Here is a 27,122-nt window from a genome sequence, read left to right on the forward strand (position 1 = left end):
TCATTTTTCAAGGTATTTCTTTTGTAAAGAAGCCAGATTTGGCAACTAGACTGAAAATCTTCCAAAATTCTGTACAAATGTTTAATATACAAATATATACAAGGCTTTTGCCAAGAAAAGACAGCACAACATTCAACAACAGCCGGCCTCGGTGTCACACACCACCCAGGGCATCTCACAGCCCCGAGGAATATGGGGCTGAGCGACCACAACGTAGGCTACACATGTAAAACACAGTACATTACACTATGTACACGGAAGTATAAAAGACGCACTGTCCCCTCAGCCAGCAAGGAGGCCATTCAGCCGACAACCCTGTGAGGGACCTCCTCTGAGTCGGAGAGCCTTGCAGATGAGGTGGCTCACCCTAGAAGCTATTAATAGCACAAGGCATGCCCTTAGAGACAGGTGGTGAGAGTGCACTCAGGCGATGGCCCGAACGCCCCACGCCCTGGAGCGCCCCGTTCTCCCTCTCTCTCTGAGTCTCATTCCATCTCAGTGAACCGGGCAAACATGGCCTTCCGGACAGCGTCTTTGTAGGAGTCCGCGCCAGACAGTCCGTACGCGCTGCCCTTGGCCCCCAGGCCAGCTCCTTTCAGCCGGACTTGAGCCTGGAGGACAAAACTGCTGTCAGCAGCCGGCAGGTGGGCCAGAGCTGCTCCAGCTCTCTCTAGGCCGGCCCACACCCTCCCGAGCAGGACCACCCACCAGGAGACAGAGACAGTTCCATCTGAAGACGAGGACTTCTGCACTGGAGGCCGGGAACAGGTCAAAGGGCTGAAGGAATAAACTGGGCCCAGGAAGAAAGGGGAACACAGGTGGACAGAGCCACCCCCCAAGCGTCTGCTGAGCAAGCACCCATGCCCAGAAACGAAGGCCCCCAGCATGCCACCGAAGCCTGGTAATTCTGGGCCGTGATCGCAGCAAGATGGCCTGACATCAGCGGAACGCGTGCAGACACAGGTTGGAGGAGGCTGACCAGGGAGGTACCACCAGGCGATGCAGGAGCAGTGACTGGTGGGTTCTTGTCTAGAAGGCCAGCGGGGGGCGGCCTCTGAGCTCAGGACTGCACCTCAATCTGGGCTTTGACCACTTAAAAGGTTTCTTATCATGGATGAAAATCCTACTAATTTATAATCTGCTTTAATATGTAACCAAAATCACTTAGGAAAAAATTAAAGCACAATACCTTTTAAAAAATCCAACAAAGGCTACACGGGTCTCGGTGTTAAGGAGTTGTTTATAACAAAGGACACAGAAATATACAGTCTTTAGGAGAAAAATAGGTTTAACCCAAAGATACCAAAACGCCAGAAAAATCAAGCAGGGCGCTTGCCATTCCTCCCAACTGACACTGTAAAAACAGGTGACGTCAGGGAGGGCTCAGGAACAGGCCCCTCTGTGGTCCAGTGAGCGGCCCCTGCATCCCCGGCCCTCAGGCCGTGGTCCCCTCTCAGCACGAGGCCCAAGCCCACGGCTCACCTCAATGGGGGCTGTGATGCCTTGACACTTCCTTCCCAGACCCGAGCCTTCCCGCCAGCCCATCGCCTGCAGCATCTTGTTGCCAATATTACTGTGGTCGATGCCGTCTTTGGTGGGCTGCTCGTAATTCCTGCCAGCGGCAAACACAGAGTTACTCAAACAGCTCGAGCCCCAGCAGAGGAGGCGGGAAGTGCTCACAACACATACACAGTGCCCGCGTCCAACTGCTTCTTGCGCTTGGGCTCCGGAGGTTCCGGGATGCCGTATTTCTCCCGTCGCTCGGCGGCCCGGTCTCGGTACTTCATCTATGCGGGAGAACACAGACGGCCAGGCGCTCAGACTACAGTCGGAACCGCCGGCAGCAGCTGCGCCCCTGCCACATACGTGCTCCACCCGGAGCCTGGCCTTCTAGGAGCGGGCTGAGATGCAATGCCCTGGCCCTCACTGCACTTAGTCCTATCCGAAACAGCGGGCCGGGAGAGACGAACTGGCAGAGGACCTGCAGCAGGACCATGTCTCCAACAAGAAGTTTTATTAATTAGCTAGCACATGTCACATGCTTTAAACAGCCTGCCCAGGTCCCACAGGAAGGGGAAGGCAGAGCTGTCATCTGCCCTCAGCACTGAGACAGGCCCACCTCCAGGGACACAATGCCCAGGGGGCTTCCAAGGACTTGTTCAGCTGTCCGTGGGGAGCTGGTATCAACAGTGGGAAAAGACAGGAAAGAAAAACAATAGAAATACCCTAACTATAGATACCTCACAATTACTTGGGGAGGGGAATCTCAAGTGACTTGCCCACAGGTTCTCTTCTAACCTATAAGCTTCTACTCATATTTAAAATCCTGTCCGGCTGGCCCTCAACCTGCCCCATTAATACCAACTCCCTGCCCTTCACTGGCCTCACAGGCTTCTCCTGTCTTTGCCCCTGGCCCGGCCTGTCCGCTGCCTCCTCCTACACCACCTGCAAGCCTCATGGGTCCTGCTGGCCCTAGACCGCATCTGAAGCTTTCCTCATCAACCGAGGGCTCCCCTGTGGGCCTGCTGCTTCCGCAGACCTGGTGACCCTCCCCAGCATAGTGGCATACAGGATCTGTGAGCAGTCTTCAGGGTGTCTTCTGTGTACCCGTCAAGGGACAGTGCGGGGCTCACAGAGCATATTCAGCCTGGGCCCAGTCTACACGAGCCACAGTGGCCGAGTGTAAGTGTGTGATGTGTCCCACCTTACTTCTAGGACCTGGAATTAAGTGCTAGCAATGAAAGCTAACGGTGACCCTGGCTGGTTGGCTCAGCAGCAGAGCGTTGGCCTGGTGTATGGAAATCCCAGGTTCGATTCCTGGCCAGGGCATACAGGAGAAGTGCCCATCTGCTTCTCCACCCTTCCCCCTTTCCCTCCTCTCTCTCTCTCTCTCTCTCTTCCTCTCCCGCAGCCAAGGCTCCACCGGAGCAAAGTTGGCCCAGGTGCTGAGGATGGCTCCATGGCCTCCGCCTCAGGCACTAGAATGGCTCCAGTTGCAATGGAGCAACACCCCAGATAGGCAGAACATCACCCCCCGGTGGGCATGCCAGGTGGATCCCGGTTGGGCACATGCGGGAATCTGCCTCCCCACTTCTAACTTCGGAAAATACAAAAAAGAAAAAAAAAAAGCTAACAGCAGAGACTCCGACGTCCCTGCTGGTGGCACACTGCCCCCACACTTACCTCCCTCTCCCGCAGCTCCAAGGCTTCCAGCTCCTGCTCGCTCAGTCGGGATCGTCGGTAGATGTCCATGTTTTGCTACAGGAGAGATTTGACAGACACGATAAGAATCCAGAACATCCAAATTTGAACCACACCATTATCAGTATCTATCGTATTTGAAGAGGCCAAGCACAGTTCAGTGACCTACAGAATGAAAACCAGAGCCCAGTGTGTATGAAGCTGCCATGCTCTCCCCACTCAGACTCTGAGACAGACCACAGGCCTCGTTTTACTGCACTTCAGATGTTTTCTATAGACTGAAGGCAAGACCATCCGCCAGCAAAGAGGTTCCAGTTCGCTTTACTGCAGCAGTCCGGAATGGAACCCGCCCCAGCGGAGGCACGCCTGTGTGGTGGAACCGCCCTCTAAAGGTGGCCCTGGCTCTTCTGGAACTTCCATGCAGGCAGAGCCCCGTCTCACGGCCCCGCCCAGATCAGCTTAGAGAGGCGGCACCACCTTGTGCAGGTCTGAGAGCTGCTGGTGCCGGACCAGGGCGTCTTTGTTGGGGAACTGGCGCCGGCAGAGCAGGCAGGCCATCTTCTTCCAGTCGGCCAGCTTCTCCTCCTCACTCTCAAGTCTCTCCACCAGCTCCTCCTCGTTGTCGCTGTCACCGCTGTAAGCGGCAACCAGACCCCTCTGCGGACAAAAGGGGGGTGGGTCACTGGAAATGTATAATAGGAAGAGAGTGGAAGCCACCTATCTGGATCAAGTAATGCATAACCCAAGACGTGAGAAGCCCACTGCTCTACACCACACTTAAGAGGTCAAGCACACTCACGCAGCTGGGTGGGGCAGGCAGGTCCCGAGTGCTGGGCCCACACCTCCCTGGTGCCCTTCTGGGCCCAAGAAGAGCGCCCGGATGGCTGTGTTCAAATCACTGACTGCACAGGAAAACCCCAAATACCACAGAGCAGAGAACCAGCCCACAGAGACCAGTAGCTACCAAGTAAAGTATGTTTTCTTCTTGTCTTAATTTTCTCTTTCCACATCATTAAAGTTCTATTTACAAATGCAATAAAACTCAATTAGCTGAGCTTACGAATTCAGGCCTCATTCCATGCTCCATCTCACCTGCTCCCACAGGGAACACTAAGTATTGAACATGGAATCTCTGTGCAGAAGAAGCTCCAAACAGCCAACAACAGTGACCACATCCCATTTTAAGTAGAAATCACAAGAGCCAGGATACAGCTGGGATTCAGGGGGAGACAAACCACAGATACGGTCTTTTAAACCGATGGTGCTCCTTACTTTGAGGGGATTCTCCTCTTCTCCATTCCGCACCAGTTCCGGAATGAGCTGCTGCCGTTCGGCTAAGGCTCCCTGGGAAACAGGACGTGGTGTAAACCCCTACCCGATGTAAGCCTGCCACCCGTAAGCCCCCACCCAACATAAGCCCTTCACCTGATGTAAGCCCCCCACCCGACACCAGTGCCCATCACCACCCCTGGCTGTGCCCACTGCTGCTACCTTCTTCTCGAACAGGGCGAAGCCGGCATCTGCCGCAGCAGACTCCCTCCTTTCTTCTTCTCTCAAGGAACTGACAGGCTGAAAGCTGTTTTTAAAATTTTCTTTCTGCTTATTTAAACTCTTAGCCCAGCGTTCCATGTCTTTGGCAATCTAATGTGAAAACAACCACCATGGAAAGACATTTTAGGTAAAGACACTTAGAATAAGAATATACTTACTTCGTCCTGTGTCAGGGCACACATACTCTGTATCAAAAGCCTTTATGCCTTTACTTCTAACTACAAACATCTCCAAAGGCATTCATGAATACCACACTTGAGAGCCTGTGAGTCTTCCAGAATATTCTCTAAGTATTCAGGCAAACTGACAATATATAATAGCTCCACAGACTTAATGTAAGTAAGCTGAGTGGTCCAGTTTTTAAGAATCCATATAAAGCTGACATAAATGCCACAAGACTGACCTGTGGTGGCACAGTGGCTTGTCAACCTGGAATGCTAAGGTCGCTGGTTCAAAACCCCCGGCTTGCCGGGTCAAGGCATTATGAGAAGCAACTATGAGTTCATGCTTCCCACTACCCACCCCCACCTTTCTCTCTCTCTTTCTAAAATCAACAAAATCTTAAAAAAATAAAAGCCACAACCAACATGACAGAACAAAACTTAAGCCCACAGTGCGGACATTGTGGGTCAGGAGGGCGCCCTCACCTGCTGGGCCGTCTTGCTCTTGGGCTTCTCTTTCTTCTCCTTCCCCTCCTTGGCCGGAGGCAGGCCCGCCTGCTGGTGGGAGCCCGACTCCGCCGCTGGCACATACGTCTCCTTCTCTCCGTCCCAGTACAGGTACTGCTGGGTTAAGGAGTTGTAGTAGTACTAGAAAGACAAAGCAGTTAATGCAGACTACTGTCAAACCATTACCTTCTAGATTTTGTCAAAAGGTGCGTCCAAGCTGTGCTGTCAAACAAACTAAACATAGACATAAACCATGCTGTGGACGGCTCACACTTCCTCCCCAGAGGAGCTGTACATTTTGGTGTGAGCGAGGACGATGAACCAGCCAGCGAAGCTGTGAGACTTCTTGGGCAAAAGTAGAATATGGTTTCCTCTCAAGTGTCTAGCTCTCATTTACATTTAACTCTTTGAGAAGTCCCAAAGAGCGATGTGTTGGACTCTTCTCCAGACATTTGACACAAACTGGGTGACCAGAACACGTCCCCCATGACAACTAGTTAACAGGTATCACCTGGTTCAACCATACACAACACGCAAGGCAAGCAAACACAGTCTGTACGGCCCCAGCTTGGGTGCCTGGGAGATGATGGGCGAAGGAACCTGACTTAAGCCCACGGGAAGAGGTGCCCTGGCAGAACCAGCCCTCTCTCCTCTTTATTCCCCAGGCTGCCACTCTACCCACTCAGTAGGGACCCAGGAGAGATGGTCTGTTGTGTCTCTTCCAGGGAAGGGGAGGATCAGAAACAGGAGCCACATGCTCTAGGTCCAGCTAGGAGCACCGCCTGGGAACGGGCCAAACCTCCCTCTCTGACCACGGCTCTCAATGCCAGCTTCCCTCTAAAAGCACTTATTCTTACCATTCTATATACACACAGCTCCTGATCACAAATCGTTTATTTATGGAGTGTTAAAGTTGCTTTTCCTCCCAAAATAAAATATGACTCCACATATCTAATCATTTCTACCCTCAAAAACTCAGAGAAGCCTGACTGGGCGGTGGTGCAGTGGATAGAGCGTCGGATCGGGATGTGGAGGACCCAGGTTCGAGATCCCAAGGTCACCAGCTTGAGTGTGGGCTCATCTGGTTTGAGCAAAGCTCACCAGCTTGTACCCAAGGTCCCTGGCATGAGCAAGGGATTACTTGGTCTGCTGAAGGCCCGCAGTCAAGGCACATATGAGAAAGCAATCAATGAACTAAGGTGTCGCAACGAAAAACTAATGATTGATGCTTCTCATCTCTCTCCGTTCCTGTCTGTCTATCCCTGTCTATCCCTCTCTGACTCTCTCTGTGTCTCTGTAAAAAACAAAACAAAACAAAACAAAAACAAAAACCACAGAGGAATGCTAAGAAAAGCAGATGATCTGATTCCATTTACCTGAAATGCTGACAACAGGCAAATCCATAGAGACAAGCAGATAGTGGTTACGGGGCTGAGGGACTAAAGAGTGACTGCTTAATGGGCACAGGGCTTATTTCTGGAGTGATAAGATTGTTGTAGAATTAAACAGTGCTGATGGTGGCACAACTGTGAGTGCTAAATTCCACTAAATTGTATACTCTAAATAGTAAAAATGGTGACTTTTATCTCAACTCAAAAAAAAGAATAGATGGAAGAAAAAATGCAACTGAAAACTTCTATCTAGGGCCCTGGCTGGGTAGCTCAGTTGGTTAGACAGTTGTCCTAATATGCCAAGGTCGTGGATTCCTGGTCAGGGCACACACAAGAATCAACCAAGAAATGAAACAAATCGATGTTTCTCTTTCTCCCTCCCTTCTCCTCCCTCAAAAATCAACAAATGAAAGTTTTTTAACTAAAAAAAAACAAAACAAAAAAACTTCTATAGAAAGGTTAATAGCTACCTATAAATTTTACTTGACAAAATAATCCATGGTGGCTCTGGCTGGTTGGCTCAGCGGTAGAGCACAGTCCCGGCATGTGGAGGTCCCGGGTTCAATTCCCGGCCAGGGCACATAGAAGAAGCAGGCATCTGTTTCTCAAACCTTCCCCCCTCTCTCCTCTCTCTCTCTCTCTCTTCCCCTCCCGCAGCCAAGGCTCTATTGGAGCAAAGTTGGCCCAGGGGCTGAGGATGGCTCCATGGTCTCCACCTCAGGCACTAGAATGGCTCTGGCTGCAACAGAGCAACGCTCCAGATGAGCAGAGCATCGTCCCCTGATGGGCATGCCCGGTGGATCCCGTTCAGGCACATGCGGGAGTCTGTCTGCCAATCCCCTTACCCCCAGCTTCTCACTTGGGGGGAATACAAAAATAAAAAGTCCATGGTAAGAGAAGTCAGAACAGTAGTTACAGAAGCGGTGAGTGCTGACTAGCAGGGCGCATGTGAGACCTTGTGATATCTAGGAATTTTTCTCTCATATTTCAGTGCTGGTAGATATATGAATGTGTCTGAACTCCAAGAACTGCATACTTTTGTGCATTTTTCTGTATGTATATTTTGCCTCAAAACAGTTTTTCTAACCCAAAATTAAAAATTTAAATGGACTAAGTGCAACTAAGATATTTCTAGTGGAACTGAGCAGAACAGTGCAATTACCTGTGAGTTGGGGTCGTAGTACAGCCCTGTTGTGGGATCGTAGTAATATCCTGAAGATTCATCGTACTGGTACGTGGATGTGTCCGGCACCGCTGCAAAAGCGAAACCCAGCCCAGTAAGGAGAGACACCAGCTGCACTCAGTCTAAGCTGCCGAGATGCAGCAGGCCTAATGCTCCTCTTCTCACATCCCCAGCGGCCCTCTTGACACCCACAAAGGAAGAGGAACTCTTATTAAACAAAAGCAACAACTACGACCTTCCAACTGTCCACAGACCCAGAGGATTGGCTTACCATATTTGGTACCAGGAACTACACCAGTGGGGGAAGCGGCAGGGGCCTGTGTACTTGTGCTAGTGCTAGGCTGTGCTTCCTCAGTCTGGAAAGAACAGCAGCTTCAATATAGTTTCAACTGTACAGCCTCTTAAGAGAACTAAACCACTGCAATCATCCAGGAGGAAGGAGGAAGGGCTCCCCTGACACACACACTGTGCTAATGCTGCGGCAACACGGGAGCCAAACACAGCTGGTGACTCTCTCCCTAAAGGCCGTCAAGTTGAAGCATGCAGAAAGCATAAATACACCCTGTTTGGAATCTCATATTTAAAATATATACACAAAATTATTTTATTATCTAATACTATCCAGACAAGTAAGGTTGGAGTGTATATACTATTCAACCCTGGCCCATACAGCAGGGAAAGATATTTGTTCAACGAAACAAAAGTTCCCCCAACAGTCACCAGTCTGTATCTAGGACAACAGGATTACCGGAGAGCTGGGTGGGTTGGAGGTTTGATTATACAGCTGGGGGCTCTGGGACACTACGGCCGCTGAGGTGGTGGTCACTGCAGTGCCTGATGATGCAAACACAGGGGTTAGGAGAGCCAAGCATTGAATGCCAAGCCAAGCACCTTTATCTGTAATGCCCAGTCTCACTTTCTGTCTGTGTAAGTCAGTTCTTAATAAGCTTATCCCCACTAAATACCTAGACCTATGACATTTTCATTTTTATAATCCTAGTAGAATGTGATAAACGTTCCGTACAATGGCTAAAAAGGAAAGAATCCATATCGACTCTGAGGTTGAGAAAAGACTTAATTAACTCTTAAGGCTTTTAGAATTCCAGAACAAAAATTTAACCAATCCTTCTCATTGTGACCCCTCTGATTGAGGTCTGGGGAACACAATCTCTCTGCTCGCCTAAACCTACATGGGCACTCAGGATTACTAAGAACACCGAGATGGGAAATATAACTGAATTACAAGAATGAACACTGATCATGACATGGTCTTTAGGAGACTGTGATTGGTTCTTGCTGAACACAAGCACTTTCTAACTTCCCCAGCCTGTTAGACACATGGTGACAACCCTGAATGTGCCTCCCAGTCTGGCAGGGGAAGAGAGTCATAGCTCTGGGTCTCGCTAGAACATCTAGGTGCATCTCCTCAATCACAGCTGCTTAAAGAAAAGAGAAAAGGGAGATGAAGTTTATACCTGATGCAGATGACGCATCAGATTCCAACCCTCCAGCCTGCTGCTGATAAAACTGCTGGTAGTCCTGTGAGTACTGAAGAAGAGGACCCGTTAGAGCTGTTACTGTCAGACACACACTCTGGAGACAAGAAGCTGGATGCTGGTCACATCTACTGACCTGCGCGTACTGGGCGTAGCCATCTTGGCCTGGCTGCAGGTAACTGTAGTCAACACTGCCTCCTTCGCCACTTTGAGACTATGAAACATCAAAAGAGCAAACACATAAACTTAGGTACCAAGAAAAGAAACTAGGAAGTATTCCCTAAAAACGTCCTGGAGAGCTTCGAAGGCAAGCACTACAGGAGAGGTCACATCTGTGAACGTGGGCAACACCCCCACACTACTCTGAGCAAAAAATCCCTCCATCTTACCTGGGTGGATGACCACTGAGCAGCAGCAATGGCTGTACTGGCCACAGAGAAGGCGCTGACCCGGTTACCGTCGGGGAGGACCAGGTCTCTGAAACCACAAAGATCTAGTCACATGATTCCACCTCAGTAGGCTCCCAACCAATAACCCCACACAGCCAAAGCGACAGCAATTCACTTCAGCCTTTCCTGGGAGGTCTCGAATGCCAGCAGGACCACCTTTCAGAGCAGGGAGGGGTCTCCGTGGGCCAAGTCCTCAGTGGGCAAGTGTCCTGGTAGTGTTATCACTGCTCTACTTTGTACCCTGCCATCAAGTAAGGTGTCTTCTGGCTGAGCAACAACACTAGAAATGGGACATGGACACACTGGGCTGAAGCCCTACACACGAAGCCATGGGCATGCTGTCCAGAAGGGGGTTATTTCCAGACAGGCTGTGCTATCCTACAGCAGTCTGCACAGCACACGTTTTCAATCCATCTGCCATTTCTGCCTTGGTCCTGCTCTGAAGTTTTTTCTGGCAACTGGTTTTGAGGACAGAGAGATCAAGCTCTAAGAGGAGACAACTGTCTCCCTCCCGGCCTGAGTGACCAGGGAGGACAGTGCCTCGCACAGAGAACACAGGCTTACGGGTACAGTTAGCCAAGCATCCGGGCAAGTGCGCATGTGCAGCAGTTTGAAACAGGACAACGAAGACACTCACTTTCTGGCACTTTTTGCAAAGTCAACCCCAATAGTTTTGCCATCAATTTTCAGAGGAGGATGTAGATTCTGCAATATCTGAAGCAGCTGAGAAGCATCCTGAAGCAGAATTAAAAACAATTTTGTCACGTAATTAAAAATTTCACCTACCCCAATCAAAAAAACAGAGCTTTCCTTAAAAAACAACAGCAAATCATTATTGTTTGTGGATATGAAACCCTGAGGAAAAAAAAAAACGACCTCCCTTTCCACCAGGACAGAAGGGACCCAGCACTGTTAAAGGAGTAAACGCGGCTCCGAGTTAGCCTCAGGAGCATGCGCCATTTTTACCTCCCATCCAAGGGAGCAAAAGACTGTCACTATGTAGTCTTAAACTTTGGGCTCACAAGTTAGTATCACAACTGGATGGAACCACATTTGCCTCTTAAAGCTCAGTTTCTGCCTGACCTGTGGTGGCGCAGTGGATAAAGTGTCGACCTGGAAATGCTGAGGTCGCCGGTTCGAAACCCTGGGCTTGCCTGGTCAAGGCACATATGGGAGTTGATGCTCCCTGCTCCTCCCCCTCTTCTCTCTCTCTCTCTCTCTCTCCCTCCCTCCCTCTCTCCCTCTCCTCTCTAAAATGAATAAATTAAAAAAAAAAAAAAAAAAAAAAAAAGCTCAGTTTCTTATACCAGGAGAGACCTAAGGAAGCCCTCACCATTGCAGAAGACAGCTGTACAAACGCGAAGCCTCTATTCTGCTGGGTCTGCCTGTCCTTTATGAGGCGGATGTTGTTGACGGCTAAGGACGCGTAGGGAGACAGTGCTGTCATGATGGAGTCCACCACAGTGTGTGGAGCAATGTTGCGAAGTATGATTGCTGGGATGAATGAGACAAAGGACATAAGTGTGCATTCCCCCATCAATGCTTTTCAAGGTAGGTTCGAATATAAGCAAATAAACAAATCCATGTGCGAAGGTTCCTAGTCTATCTTTCACTTTGACATGGAAAAGATTCTCGAAATCAATCTTTTATAGGATAACCTCAAGTTTCTGCTGCTGCTTATTAAAAACATTACGAGAACAAAAATTCCAATGGCTAACGTAAAGGCCAAAAGATTATCCGGGAACTTACTATCACAGTAGTAATCCACAGACTGAACCGATTCTGTGTTTCCAGAGGGCACTTCCTGTTCAGAGTCTACAGAAGGGAAAAAGAGAGGGACACTCAGTAATTGAAGACAAACAATAAACCAATGTAGCTTTAACAACAAAAAAAGATATCAAAACCCCAAAATCTTAACTTTAAGTGAATTTTCTAAATTTGGACAAGTGCAGTACTGACATGACCCTTGTACTTAAGAAAAGTAGATGCAGACTGCATACCAGGCAAAGAGGTTTAATCTCAGAAAATAAAAAAACTCTCGGCCCTGTCCGGTTGGCTCAGTGGTAGAGTGTAGGCCTGGTGTGCAGGAGTCCCGGGTTCAATTCCCGGCCAGGGCACACAGGAGAAGTGCCCATCTGCTTCTCTACCCCTCCCCTTCTCCTTCCTCTCTGTCTCTCCCTTTCCCTCCTGCAGCCGAGGCTCCATTGGAGCAAAAGATGGCCCGGGCGCTGGGGATGGCTCTTTGGCCTCTGCCTCAGGTGCTAGAATGGCTCTGGTTGCAACAGAGCGATGCCTGGTGGGCATGCCAGGTGGATCCTGGTTGGTCCGGCGCATGCGGGAGTCTGTCTGACTGCCTCCCCATTTCCAACTTCAGAAAAATACAAAAAAGAACTCTCTACCCTCATAATCACCAGCAGCCTCTACCAAACCTATGGTAAGAAGGTTTAAGGAAAATATCCTCATGACTTGTTAAAGGCTCTACAATCTATACTCTTCCCCAAGTTCACAGATAACCCAACCAATCAGGTTTCACTGCACACTCCCCATAGCTGAATTGGGCTTACCAAACTTGTCCGCTCCACATCGGAAGCATTTTAGTCTTTTCCTGAAATTGTTAAGGCAGCACTGGAAAAAAAAACTTTTATTGTAATTATTTCTCACAGTAGGCCAGGCTTACTAGGAACAATGTGGGTTAGAGCAACAGGGCCATGGGCCAGTCCCAATAAACAATATAAAAAGCAGAAAGTAATACCATGTACCCAAGATAAAGGAGTATTAACCTAAAAATTTAGAATGCTTCATTATGTGAATTTTTCCAAGAAAAACAAATCTTGGCATATTTTGAAGTAGAATTCCATTTTTATCAAGTTGGGGAAAAGTTTCAGTTCATCTAGAAACCTACAGCAAGTCACTGGAAAAGTTCTTTCTTGTACCAGAAATGCATGATATGGACCCCTCGATGTACACAAACAAGGCAGAGAAAATACTGAACACAGGACAGAGGCAGAACAAAGAGTCTGAGCACTCTCAAAATGTCAATGGCAACACCCAAGTTCAAAATGGTGCATTAGATCATAAGAGACCTTACATAACTTGAGCAGGGTCACAAGGATTTTTCCTAATGTTATTAAGAGGTTGCCAAAAGTTGAAAGCTCTGGAATTCAAGAAACTGTAAAGACATGACACAAACCTAAAATCTTAATGAAAACATTGGACTTAGGGCCCTGGCCGGGTAGCTCAGCTGGTAAGTGCATCGCCCCGACATGCCAAGGTTGCTGGTGCAATCCCTGGTCAGGGCACACACAAGAATCAACAATGGTATAAATAAGTGGAACAATTAATCAGTATTTTTTTCTATCTCTCTAAAAAGAAAAAAAAAATTACTAGGCTTAGAACCTGGATCTTAATAAATAGAATCTCTATTGTTCCAGGGATTCTGTCCTCTAATATGTATACTGGAGGACCCAAAGAAAGTTACAAAGCGTGAAAAGCACCTTATGATAAAAACTGGTGATTGTGTACTTCCGTCTCCTTGTTTGGATGGACACACACACACACCCCTGAAGGAGTTGTCTTGTGGGAAGAACATAGCCTTACCTTGTTACAAAGCCAATCTTCAAACTTAGGTCTGGGATTGCTGTAATGCATTGCAATGTGCTTTCCTTGAATCACCAACTTTTTCTGTAAAAAAATAAGTAGTAAGTTATTCCCATTGTGGGGAACGTGTGTCCATTTTCCCAGGGCAGAGCACACTTCGGAAAAATCAGTGCTCTGGAATTAAATGGACAACATACGGGGAAGACCAACCACCGCCACCTACTCTGCCCATCCAATCCTTCAGATAGGCAGTAAGAGAATGGGATGCGGAGTAAAGGTCAACGGAGTCAGGGCGTGCTGAGAAAGCTGCCAAACGCTAAACGTGACATGCACCAGGCCGTGTCTCCCGCAGAGACCGAAGTCCTAACAATCAGCAGTGACAGGCTGCCTGAGAGTGACAGTCTAGTTCAAAAAGCAGAAAACACAACTCTCCCAATTCTGAGGTGGTCTCCTACGTGAGGCCTCAGCATGGTGTCCTTGGGCTTCGCTTCACTTCCCCCAGTCCCACGTCCTATGCAAAGTAAAAGCCTTCACGTTCCTGCCCCCAAACTCTTGCTTCAGGATGTGTCCTCTGGGAGACATGGGGAGGGAAGTTCATTTTTAAAGGGAATCTGGTCACAACTCCTTCTCAGGAGGGACTATTCTGAATGCCATCAACTCTAAAACAGCTACATGAGACTTTGCCAACTGCAATAATGTCATGTGACAGATGTGTTTTTCACTGAAATAGATGGTACTCTTTTCAAGATGAGTAACCAGGAGGCCAATGAAGTTTCTTCAGGGGGGTAGGAAACATTTGTAAATGCTTGTACACCACCTCATCCTTCAAGTCAACCATGTGACTAAAAGGGACTTAATTTTCACCAAGAGTACACCCAGCACCTGCCCCCAAAGAGTCTTCATTTCACAGGAGCACCTTTATCTTTCCTGGGGGCGAGGAGGGGAGGGAGAGGGGTGTTCTGACACTACCAGACAGACTTAAGCAGGAGGTCAGATACCGGGATTTTTAAAAGGAGTCTAACCCCTCTGAAAATACATACTGTTGAGCAATTTGGTTCTTGCAAATCCTGGAAGAGTTAAGACATGCTGTGAATGTTGTCTCTGCAATATCTAAAGCAAGACTGCATGTCTGGCTAAGAGGGAAAGCGCCAAAGGGCCATCCACTCCTAGTGTTGTACAGAAGCAAAAATAAAGAAGCTGGCAGATACGTCAACAGATCATCCCCTAGGAGGGATGTGTGCTGGGGAGACTCCAAACTACCACTGAGTCCCTAATCTTATTGGCCTTTTATTTCTGGAGTGAATTTGAATGGTAATAAAGTATTACACATGAGCATAGCTTTGTATACATTAAAATTGTGGAGATTTTGAAATGTCTTACAGGCTTTAATTTCTTAGAGGAGTTTTAAACTCTCAGGCAAGGGCAAATCCTTCTGATACATTCTCTGCATCAAAAGATACTACCACGCCAAGGAAACAGACTCACATGATGCTGCTGCACATTCTGGGTTTACTAGGAGGGTGTCCATGGTCTGAAATGAACGAAGCTCTACTTTTACAAGATCAGGATGTCACTTCTGGGTTAAGAAAATGACTTAAAAAGCTAACAAATCAAAATTAGCGAGTCTTGTTATAAATGGCAATATATTAACAAAAGAATAGAATTCTTATTTACAGGTGACAAATCATAAAATGTTGCAGAACAGCAACACGAGTTAAGAAAACTTCCCAGAATGCACTTGGTTAAAGCACTCAATACTGTGCTTTGGAGTTCTGGCAAAAATGTTATTTATGTGCCAAACATTGAATATTATCTTGTCATTTCAGTTAATGCTACATCAAAGAACCATCAATGATGTGCTGTGAAGAGACTATCACAGGCACTCTCAGGGGGATTAGAATGTTAACGCCACTCTAACTAGATTAGACAGCAGCAGGACACCCGCTCCAAGGCTAATTTCATCAGGTTATTGTTCATAAATTCCACCAGGCCCTTAAACGGTCTTTGAAGACCTGTAAGAGCAGCAATGCCCTCAGGAGGCTGTGGTCTCCAAGCAAAAGGAAGGAATTATTTATAAAATGCCTACAGCAGATTTCTATTGTATTCTCCTTGCTGTCACAATTGAGAGTTGGATATTCTAAAATTACTCTCAATGGACAGAATGAATAGTAACAAAATCAGGTAGGGAAGTGGGAACATCAGAAGTTTTGGTAATCACCAGATAGGTGTTCAGTGGTTACAAAGCCCTGCCAGGTAGACATGTTTAAGGGCAGAGCACACTATGCAATGCAGCTGTCGGAACTATATTTATTCCAGTTTATCAATTTTAATATATACAAAGCTTTTCTATTTTTAAAGTCACTCCTTTGGAACAAACCACTCCTTCAACCTTTTCTTTTTAATTGTACAGACTTGTTCCATTTTCATGAATATCTAGACTTGGTGAGTGAAGCAACCTGATTGGCTTCCATCCAGCTGGTAGCATCTTGCAAGTGATAAAACTCCACGAAGGCGAAACCACGGCTTACACCTAGAGACAGCATTCAGATATAGACGGGATACTCGTGTTAGTCAGTTCCTTTATAACAGGTGAATCTCTCTCCCACTGCTTCAACACTGCGTGACAAAGCCAATTGGGAAGCAGCTTTACAAATGTGACTTGACTTGGGGATCTTCTTGATACTTTGCCATGGCAAGGAACCAAGCCGTCTGAGCTAAATGCCACTTGATTTGATTCCACACTTAAAAAGTAACCATGCAACCGACTACAAACGAGTTTATAAATCATTACTTACCGAAGGAAAGAAAAGTCCCTAAAAATAAAGTTTTATAAAGGTCCTCAGATGCTCTCTATTAGCGTTTTCAAAGAGTCACATTCCTTAGCCATGGCAAACCTTTCATTCTGAATTCATGTGCTCGAAGACTGGGGGTTTCAGGACGGTCTTGGGGGCTGAGGCGTGGGGGGGGGGGTTGGGGGGGAGAACGAGAACGGCGGAACCAAGTGCACTCACCTGTTTTCCTCTTCATCAGCCTCACATCCGCAGGCTGCGGGCCTTCGAAGGACTCCATCATCTCTCGAATCTGCAGAGGGTGTTGCACATCTACAGTCAAAGCCTCAGCCACAAACAACTCCCCACCAAAGCAAGTTCAAGTTTGAAGAGTGGGGGCTATTTCAACTGCTTAATTGGCCAAGTTTTGAACTGCTATCACCCAAATGCAATGATTCTAAAACTGGAATAAAAGAAAGACTATTTCTCAGAGAAATTAATGTTTTATTGAACCCTTAAAGATATTCTTTACATGCTGCCTGGGAGCCTCCCTCAGGCACAGTTATTTACATTACGATATAGTCTTGCTCACTGAGTCCTGTCCATCAAGCCCCCCCTTTTAGTCTAATCTCACTGTCCTCTGCTCCTCTACAGGAGCAGAGAGAAAATGATATTCAAGAGGCAGATGATGTGTTCTTGTCCTGAGGTACATGATTAACTTCCTTACATTTACTTTAATGATAAAAATTAACAAAGCTCAGCCCTGGCCGGTTTGCTCAGCGGTAGAGCGTCAGCCTGGCGTGCGGGGGACCCAGGTTCGATTACCGGCCAGGGCACACAGGAGAAGCGCCCATTTACTTCTCCACCCCCCCCCCCTCCTTCCTCTCTGTCTCTCTCTTCCCCTCCCGCAGCCAAGGCTCCATTGGAGCAAAGATGGCCCGGGCGCTAGAGTGGCTCTGGTCGCGGCAGAGCGTGGCTCCTGGTGGGCGTGCCGGGTGGATCATAGTCGGGCACATGCGGGAGTCTGTCTGACTGTCTCTCCCCGTTTCCAGTTTCAGGGGGGAAAAAAAAAAATTTAACAAAGCTCATTTGTTGTTAGGCTAATAAATCAAAATGAACATTAATTGGGTCTAAAAGAAGCAATTCTGGCTCATATTTTTCTTATTGATGCAGTAAGGACCAAGCCCTTACTGCAAGAGGCAATGATAAAAAAAAATACATTAGTCTATCAATCATACCAGGAAGAAATATTCCCAGGGGGATAAAAATTAGGGCCAATTTGTGAAACAGATTCTTAGTGGCTCCTTATGTGCAAAAGCTGCAGGATTACCCAGTTGGTCCTCCTTATTTGTGTACACCGTCTGTGCGAATGTGTCTCGTCACTAACCCTGTAACCAAGTCGGTGCGTGCTGCGTTTTCCCGCTGGTCTGCAGACACGTGCTTGCACGTGAAGGAACTGAATCGCCCAATGCACGTGTTCCTGGAGGGGTGATGCTTCCACATGAGAAACAAGTACCCTTTCCACAGTCTATTTAGTGCCAAGTTTTCCCATTTTTGTGCTGTCTAGTGTTCCTAGCACAAGAATACCATGATGTACCTTACAGATCACACACACACACACACACACACACACACACAGGTAAGCTTTATTCAGGTATGACTTATAGTGCCGTTGGCCATGAGTTCAACGCTACTAAATCAAGACTGTATGTTAAATAAAGTATCTCTAAATAAACACATATAAAACAAAGTTGATGATAATGTGACTAGAGCCTCATAAGAACCTAACTTGTAGTTCCCTAGGGAAAATTGACTGTATTTATTTTTGCAGAGCACAAGAAGTGCTACACTGAGCCAGATCCAACCATGTGACTCAGGTTCCTTAGTAACATAGTAACTAAAGACAGTCACTTTAAAAATAGTGATACAGTACATAAACGGCAACAAAGTAACTATAGTTACTCTAAGAATTCACCTGTCAGTGGCAGGACAAACTGAACAGGAAAACAATAATGAATGATAAGCTGAAACTCAGGAGATTAAATACTATCCTTTTAAAACGTTTTAAAGATCCCAACAAGCAAATGGTCTAAGACTACTACTGTACAGCATTTGAGAACCTGAGACTTCCACTTCACACACCGACCTTTTCTGGCAGAGACCGTTTATTTCCCCAAAACAAACCTAGAACACACAGCATCACCCTCTCACTCCAGGACCAGCAGGGAGGTCCAAAGGGTCAGTGGGGCACCGCTCTTCCCAGGCCACCCACATCCTCTGCGGGATCCCAGGGCCACAGGCCTGATGGACCCCTAAGGGCACAATCAGATGAACAAGCTAACCCTCCGGAACAGGCTTCCCCAGGATTCTCATCCCCCACTCCCCCCACTGTCTTTCCATCCCTCTAAATCTGCACAGCTTTTGCTACTAGGCAAGAAAACCTTCAATAACTTACTTCCACACTCAGCTCCGAAGGCTACACAGCACCTGGCCCAGACAGCCCCTTCCAAGCCACCTCTCTCCTACCAAACGCTTGCTTTTTTTTTTTTTTTTTTAAGATTTATTGATTTTACACGGGGGGGGGGTATCAATTCAGAGTTGCTTCACTTTAGTTGTTCACTGCTTGCTTGTCCTAAGTGCCTTCACAGGGCAAGCCCAGGGACTCGACCAGCGACCTCAGTTTTCTAGGTCAACGCTCTATCCACTGCGCCACCACAGGCCAGGCTAAAAACATTTTACTTCAGTCCAAGTTGGTTGCAAGGCCTTGTCTAAATCAAGTGTGTTTATATTCCCAGGTCATCTTCCAGGATTTCCTACTTGGAGAGCCAGCCAGTCACATACCCTTCTCCCCCAGTTCTCCATCAGACCGAACTATTTCTATCCCTCAGGCGTCAGCTCAGCTAACACCTCCCCGGAGTGCTTCCTTCCCTCCACTAGTAACCATCTCCCTGAAGCAGCTCAGAGCCACGTTCCCGGACCTCCCCCACACCAACTCCTTTACTCTGCCCTGTCTTCCCCATCTGCTGACCTTAGCCAGTCATCCATGGCATGGCTCTGTGTCACCGCAGTGTTGAACACAGGACACAGCAGGTAGGCAGTGGGTCCGAGTCCTAACTGCTCGCCACTAACGCTAATGTCCTACCTCACATCTGTCACTCCCAGTGTTCAGAAGACCAAAGCTGTGTGAACTCAATACTTATCTTCAACTTTGTCTAAAATTCACCAAACATTAGTTAGAAAATTACTTTGAATATGCCAAGACAGTAGATACTGGCACAATGCTATATATTCACCTTTTTAAAAACATTTCAAAATCTAACATTCAGATCACCAACACTGGCTGAGCAGTTTCCTGCATTCAAGAGTTAGGGACACAGGCCTGACCTGTGGTGGCGCAGTGGATAAAGCGTCAACCTGGAAATGCTGAGGTTGCCGGTTCAAAACCCTGGGCTTGCCTGGTCAAGGCACATATGGGAGTTGATGCTTCCTGCACCTCCCCCCTTCTCTCTCTCTCTCCCCTCTATAATGAATTAAAAAAAAAAAAAGAAAGAAAAGAAAAAGAGTTAGGGACACAGATGGCCAGTTCACATGGAAGGCTGTTTTCACAGATATGGTCTTACAGGGGAGATGAGATGTGGATGTCAACAGCCACAGTGTAAGTGCTTCATGAATTTCACAAGTACGGTGCTTTGGGAAGACCAGGGAAGAAGAAATCCTGCCTTCTAGGCTAGGAAAGGCTTCACATAAAGTAGCCTTCAAGCAAAACACAGCTCAGGATGGACACATCCAAAGCGGCCTGCAGGAGAGGTAGGTGGCGGATGTGCCTGGAAGGAATGGGTAAGAGCCACAGAACCACTGGGAACCAGGCAGTGCACCAATAATAAACACAAGCAAACCAAAAAAGAAGAAAACAATTTAAAAAGAAAAGAAAGAAGGAAAGTAGGCAGGGCCCAGTACACCACGGCCCCAGCTGGCCAGTCTGAGGATGGGGAGCTAGAAAATGGCTTCTCAGGAATTTCAAATAGATAATAGTATACTGTTCATCAAATCAAAGGATGACCAGATCATGAAAAAAGTGTTTTTACTGATACATACTCACCAAGTAAGTAACCAATTCAATAACATTGTACTGGGGACCTTCTAAGGGATATTGAAGAAACAAGACCTAGTCCCTGCAGTTAAGGAACTTCTGACAACTCTACAGAGTTTCAAAGCCTAAATGTAAATAGTAACTTATATGGATGAATGAACTGAATTGAGAGAAGTCTACCCTGAAGACAGACATATATTTCACTAGCTGAGATATGAACTTGAGATAAATAACAACACAAGAATGTAATGGTAGAAGCTCAACAGGTCACTGTACCCACTGGCTGCACGCTAGAACTGCCGTTTCCCTTACATCGCTTTCCGTGATGGTGATGGGAAGGCCACGCAGCATGATGGTCTTGCTCTCCCGCTCATCGCTGATGTCATGTCTATAGTCATGCTCGCCATAGTCACCATCTGAATGGTAGCCATCTTCAGACCGATCACTGTTCCTTCGTTCACGTTCTCTCTGATTTACAAAAAACAAAATCACAATGAAAATCACACTGGGTTTAATACCCATTGATCCAGGTCCTCCACTCCTAAAAATTTATCTCTGAAAAAAAACAGAGGTGACATGAAAACTCTGTAACAACATTCACTGCAGTGTTTTCTAGGACAGAACAAAACAAAACAAAAATAACTGTCAACAATTTTTTTTAGGTGAGGAGGGGAGATAGTGGGGTAGACTCCCACATGTGCCCTGACTGGGATCCACCTGACAACCCCATCTGGAGCCAATGCTCAAGTGTGGGGCTATTTTTAGCACCTGAGGCTTATGTGCTATCCTCAGTTCCTGGGACCACGCTCAAACCAATCAAACCACTGGCTGCAGGAAGGGAAGAGGGAGATAAGGAGAAGCAGCTAGTTGCTTCTCCTGTGTGCCCTGATGGGATAGAACCTGGAATGTCCATATGCTAGGCCAATACTTTCTCCACTGAGACACCGGCGAGGGCAATCAACAATTATTTAGTTTAGGATGGATGCTTTAACAACTCACTGTAGCCTGACCGGGTGGTGGTGGCACAGTGGATGAAGCATAGGACTGGGATGTGGAGGACCCAGGTTTGAGACCCCAAGGTCACCAGCTTGAGTGCAGGCTCATCTGGTTTGAGCAAGGGGTTACTTGGTCTGCTGTAGCCCCACCGTCAGGGCACATATGAAAAAGCAATCAATGAACAACTAAGGTGTAGCAATGACAAAGTGATGATTGATGCTTCTCATTTCTCTGCATTCCTGTCTGTCTGTCCCAATCTATCCCTCTCTCTGACTCTACTCTGTCCCTGTAAAAAAAACAAAAAAAACTCCAAAAAAACCACAACTCACTGTACAGTATACCAACACACAATGAAATACCATTACCTGTTACGATATGTACATGAAAAAAGTGGAAAAAGAAAAAAAACCAGTGCAAGGCGCTGGCTGGTTAGCTCTGTTGGTTAGAACATCGTCCTGAAATACCAAGGTTGTGGGTTAGATCCCCAGTCAGGGCACATATGGGAAGCAACAAACCAATGAGTACACAACTAAGTGGAACAAATGAATGCTTTCCTCTCTCTCTTCCCCCCTTCCTCTCTGTCTCTCTAAAATCAATTAAAAACAAAAATAATGCAAAATTAGCCTGACCAGGCAGTGGCGCAGTGGATGATAGAGCATTGGACCGGGATGCGGAGGACCCAGGTTCGAAACCCTGGGGTCACCAGCTTGAGCAAGGGGTCGCTCGGTCCGCTGAAGGCCCATGGTCAAGGGACATATGAAAAAGCAATCAATGAACAACTAAGGTGTCCCAACGAGAAACTGATGCTTGATGCTTTTATTTTTTTAAATTTTATTTATTTTTTTGCATTTTTCTGAAGCTGGAAACAGGGAGAGACAGTCAGACAGACTCCCACATGCGCCAGACCGGGATCCACCCGGCACGCCCACCAGGGGCAAGGCTCTGCCCACCAGGGGGCGATGCTCTGCCCATCCTGGGTGTCGCCATGTTGCGACCAGAGCCACTCTAGTGCCTGAGGCAGAGGCCACAGAGCCATCCCAGCGCCCGGGCCATCTTTGCCCCAATGGAGCCTTGGCTGCGGGAGGGGAAGAGAGAGACAGAGAGGAAGGCGCGGCGGAGGGGTGGAGAAGCAAATGGGCGCTTCTCCTGTGTGCCCTGGCCGGGAATCGAAACCGGGTCCTCCGCACGCTAGGCCGACGCTCTACCGCTGAGCCAACCGGCCAGGGTCGATGCTTGATGCTCTTTTTTTTTCCATTATAGAGAGGAGAGAGAAGGGGAGAGAGAGAGGCAGAGAGGGAGAGAGAAAGGAGAGAGAGAAAGGGGAAGGAGCTGGAAGCATAAACTCCCATATGTGCCTTGACCAGGCAAGCCCAGGGTTTCGAACCAGCGACCTCAGCATTTCCAGGTCGATGCTTTATCCACTGCGCCACCACAGGTCAGGCGATGCTTGATGCTTTTAATCTCTCTGTTCCTGCCTGTCCCTATCTATCCCTCTCTCCTCTCTCTCTCTCTGCCCCTGTAAAAAACAAACAAACAAACAAACAAAAAAAACTTAAAAAAAATTGATAAAGAATGCAAAATTATATGGGCAGCATGATTATTTTTAAATAAAGCCACATATGGAAAAGAATATAAAAAAAGCTAGGCTAAGGTGACTGTAACTACAACTTTTAGAAATACCACCATGAGCTGGCAGGATGGCTAGAGTGTCCTACTGAAATGCAAAGGTTGCCGGTTTGATTCTAGGTCAGGCCACATACAGGAACAGATCTATGTTCCTGTCTTTCTCCCCTTTCCTCTCTCTAAAATTTAAAAAAAAAAAAAAAAAAAAAAAAATTAACTGGTAAGCCTGGCCAGTGGTGGCGCAATGGATAGAGCGTTGACCTGGGATGCTGAGGACCCAGGTTTGAAACCTTGAGGTCAACAGCTTGAGCCTAGGTTTTCTAGCTTGAGTGTGGGATCACTGGCATGATCCCAAGGTTGCTGGCTTGTGCAAGGGGTCACTGGTTTGGCTGTAGCCCCTGCCCAGGCATGTACGAGAAGCAATCAATGAACAAGTAAGGTGCCACAACTAAGGAGTTGATGCTTCTCATCTCTCTCTCTTCCTGTCAGTCTCTCACTTAAAAAAAAAGGTTAAGAAACACCATCTGAGGCATAGGGCTGGCATATTATCATACTTGACTGTATCATCTTTAAAATGGAAACACCACCTCCCTTATAGGGTTCTAGGGAGACTTAAATGAGTTCATTAAGTAAAGTGCTCAAAAGAGTGCTTGGTGCATGGTAAGCCCTACGTAAACCCTAGCCAATGTTTCTATTAGGCTACGTTTGTCCTTGAGGATTATACTACACTCAACAGATTTCAGAATAATAGAGCAACTGAACATAATACTCCAGGAGAGATTTCCATACTTGATAGACTTACATCTATCAAGAAGGTGTTAAACATATAATTCATAAACAGTTGCTGGTCACTCACCTCTGGACTGTCATAGTCTCGGTAGTCGTCGTATCTATCACCCCTCCGATCATCACTAGATCTTTTGTAATCTGAGTCCCTCCGCCTGCTTCTGGATTCACGCTCATCACGGTCATCCCTGTCTATGATGGAACCGTACCTTCCACTACGCTCTGTTCTGCTCACTCTGCGGGAAAAGAATTGTCATTTACTCTGAAGTAAATCACATTTTGTACCTTCAGAAAACATGCTTGAACACACAACTGCACAGGTCCGTTTATAAGATATACAGTTTTACGTACCCCTTAAAAGTTATCACTAAATTCCAATCCACAAAGATAACCTCTGGGAAGATATTACAGCCCTCTAAGCAAGGTAATTTTTAGAAATTCATGCTAAATCTGAAAATACAGATAGCAAATGTTTGAGTTTAATATTTTTGAGCAAGGGCCAGGCTGTTCAAATTTATCCTGTTTTCCCAAGCCTGTGATCTACAGATTATCCCAGATTATCTGATTTCAATCTTAGTGATCAAAGGTAGAAAGAAAAAATTATTAGTATTTCACCCAATTTCAAAGGAGAACACATCTTGACCTATCTACTCTCAAGGGTATCACAACCTGGATGAGTTAAATAAATCTTTTTTTCCCATCAGGCATTTGTTAGACACAACCAGCACTGTCAGAGAATATTATTTCCTACAACGTTTATTTTTGGTTATTGGGCAGCACTGGAAAATCTAAAAGCAACAAGTTCAAACCCATTTGACCACAGATATACAGTTCTTTCATAAACTGTTTACCAGATTCATAATACTGTGTAAGGGCAAGATAAAGAGTACATTATAAGGACCTCATTTATAATCTACAAATTTAATCAAAATAAATCAATGAAAACAATTAGTCCAGGATGATTTCATTATGTGACATATGGGGATGAAAGGACCTAAAAAAAAGGTAAATGTTAATTTAGTACGTTCTTTGGAATCAGACTGCTGACACAATTAAAATAACATCATGTGACACGAATACTTCCTAAGTCCCCTGGGCCGTCAATTTGATCCATCACTGGGACTGGCCTCAATACTGAGGAGGCAGGTGTCTGAATAAAGGTTGTGTGTTTAAATCAAATGGTTTGAGTGGGAGAATCCACTCAACAGATGACACAGCAGCCAAATGCTCTCACCTCAATCCTCCACTAATTCATTAGCAGTTTTTCTATATGTAATCCGCGGCCCAAATCTCTTCAGCTTCATAAACCTGGACCATCCTGCAATGCAGGCAATAATAACAAGAGCCAGCACTCACTGAATGCTCACTACTACAGCCAGGTACTGTGCCAAGTGCTAACATGTATGATCTTCAGGCTTCTGCACAGGTTGTTATCTACACTGGGAACCTCAGTGACCCACTCCACCCAGCACTCCTTTGCCTAATTCTCACTCACCTCCCAGGCTTCCTCTTAGAGAATACTTTCTCCAGGAAGTTTCCCTGGCCCTTTCGAGAAAAAACACATGCTTCCTATGTGTCCTAACAGCCCTCTCAGCTTCCTGTCTCACAGCACATTTCACACAGTAAGTAGTACTCTAATTCTCACTAAACTGCATGCTCACGAGAGCAAGGATCCTGAAAGTGCTAATAGCAATGCTTGACACAAGTAGACGGCCAAATATTTGTTTCATAAACAATGTTTAAAAAATTGTTCAATCCCACGGAAATGTTGCGATCAAAGGCATATATACAGCAGCAACTTACCTTTTGTCTGAACCCATTGTCTTACTGAAGATCTAGCACACTGTTCCAAGAGGTTCAAATTTTGGGGTTTTTTTTTCTAGGAAAAAAAGATAGATTGGTTGTTGCAAATCTGAGATCAGTTAAGCCAATCATTGTATAATCTGGGACACCTACTGAGGTTGGAATTTCATCAAAGCCATAGAAGGCGGGGAGGGAAGGTGGGGACTGTCAACATTAAAATCATAACTACCCTTTTTAACAATGAGGAAAGCAGGTAAATGAAACATACTTCAAAATAACAGATTTCATATTCAATAACAAACCATAAAAGGACGAAAGCAGAAGATTCCTTCCCTCCCCCTACTTTAGGATTACAAAGCAAAAAGGACAGAGATGCAATCAGCTGCCCGTGCTCTGCAGCCAAGAAACTCCAGTAGGGTAGATGACCATTAAAACATTCACTAAAGTGTCTTTAGTAATAAAAGGCGCAACATGAAATTCAAAATTTCCTGATTAAAAATCTATAAAACCTTTTAGAAGCCGGGATGCTGACCCGATTGAACTCTCTACCCCATGTACATATAACACAACGGCTGAACCAAATCTACTTCCATCTGACAAGCGCAAACCGCGACCACTACTTAATTCCTGGGCGACAATAACCACCGCGCCCGGATCCAGTCCCGACCCCGCAGCGCCCTGGCGCGGGTAAAACATCACACAGACAGGACGCGTCCGACGCCTGCGAGGTCCAAGAAACGGTTTTAGAGCAGATACACAACGAACATGTGCTGAATTAATAAATGGGAGAGAATCATCTGGGAGACACGAAGCCCTGGGCAGAATGACCGATGCCGCCCTTCGCCTCCTGGGCAGTGCCCAGACCCACCTCCGCGGGGTGTCGCGGCCGAGATGGCGGCGCCACCGCCTGTGTGACCGACTGGGGCCCCCAGCTTTCCCTAACTCCCTGCACACGCCCCTCTCGTCCCCTCCCCCCCAAGGAGGCTCCCAGCCCGCAGATCAGCCTCCACTGAACAGCCTTCCGGAGAAGGCGGATTCCGTGCAGCTGCGGGGCGATGGTGGCCGGAGATTGCCGGGCTTGCAGGGGAGCACCCGAGGGACAGCGACGGATGCACGCTTATTTGGGCCAAGGAGACTGGGGCACGTCCCGGCAGGGGCACACTCAGAGCCCGAAAGAAGCGGGCCTGGCGCGGGGCGGGAGGACGCCCTCTGAAAGCTGACAGCGCTGTGGGCGATGGGCGAGGGCCTCCAACGCCTCGGGTAGTTTGCCTGCCCTACCCGCCGTGAGATCCGGCTGGAGCTAGCTGATCGGCCGCCGCCCGCGCGAGGCTGGAAAGGAGGCTCCATAAGGCCTGCCCTAACAGTAAGAACCGCCGGTCGTTACCACCGGCTCCGCACTTACCTTCAGGAAGTGCGGTTACCTTCAAAGTTACAGAAGTAGCGGTTTTGTGCCCCAGAATCTCCAACAGGGTACCGCCACTCCACAAAATGGCGCCTCCGTCGACCGCCGTCTCCTACCC

The 27,122-nt window shown here is 47.2% G+C and overlaps 1 protein-coding gene across 1 annotated transcript; it reads right to left on the reverse strand.

Annotated features, from left to right (window-relative positions):
* RBM5 (RNA binding motif protein 5) lies at positions 1 to 27,122 on the reverse strand. Its single transcript, XM_066245344.1, has 25 exons — positions 27,005 to 27,122; positions 25,603 to 25,678; positions 23,870 to 24,035; positions 20,707 to 20,862; positions 16,548 to 16,617; positions 15,993 to 16,066; positions 13,537 to 13,620; positions 12,504 to 12,564; positions 11,689 to 11,754; positions 11,273 to 11,433; positions 10,577 to 10,674; positions 9,880 to 9,967; positions 9,627 to 9,704; positions 9,470 to 9,542; positions 8,743 to 8,828; positions 8,266 to 8,350; positions 7,974 to 8,065; positions 5,400 to 5,561; positions 4,693 to 4,842; positions 4,474 to 4,545; positions 3,679 to 3,858; positions 3,184 to 3,258; positions 1,690 to 1,787; positions 1,483 to 1,612; positions 1 to 611 (listed from the first exon to the last, which is right to left on the reverse strand). The coding sequence occupies exons 2-25, from the start codon at positions 25,617 to 25,619 to the stop codon at positions 486 to 488; spliced, it is 2,448 nt and encodes an 815-aa protein (XP_066101441.1). The 5' UTR covers positions 25,620 to 25,678; positions 27,005 to 27,122; the 3' UTR covers positions 1 to 485.

The sequence above is a fragment of the Saccopteryx bilineata genome, chromosome 10 (assembly GCF_036850765.1).
Source record: "Saccopteryx bilineata isolate mSacBil1 chromosome 10, mSacBil1_pri_phased_curated, whole genome shotgun sequence".
NCBI classification, from domain to species: Eukaryota; Metazoa; Chordata; class Mammalia; order Chiroptera; family Emballonuridae; genus Saccopteryx; species Saccopteryx bilineata.

What these genes read in the sequence shown, in the direction of transcription:
- RBM5 (XM_066245344.1), bottom strand. An exon ending in TACAGCTGTCTTCTGCAATG is followed by an intron (nt 10,675 to 11,272) that starts GTGAGGGCTTCC and finishes ATTCTGCTTCAG; the next exon opens with GATGCTTCTCAGCTGCTTCA. An exon ending in TTTGCAAAAAGTGCCAGAAA is followed by an intron (nt 9,968 to 10,576) that starts GTGAGTGTCTTC and finishes TTGTGGTTTCAG; the next exon opens with AGACCTGGTCCTCCCCGACG.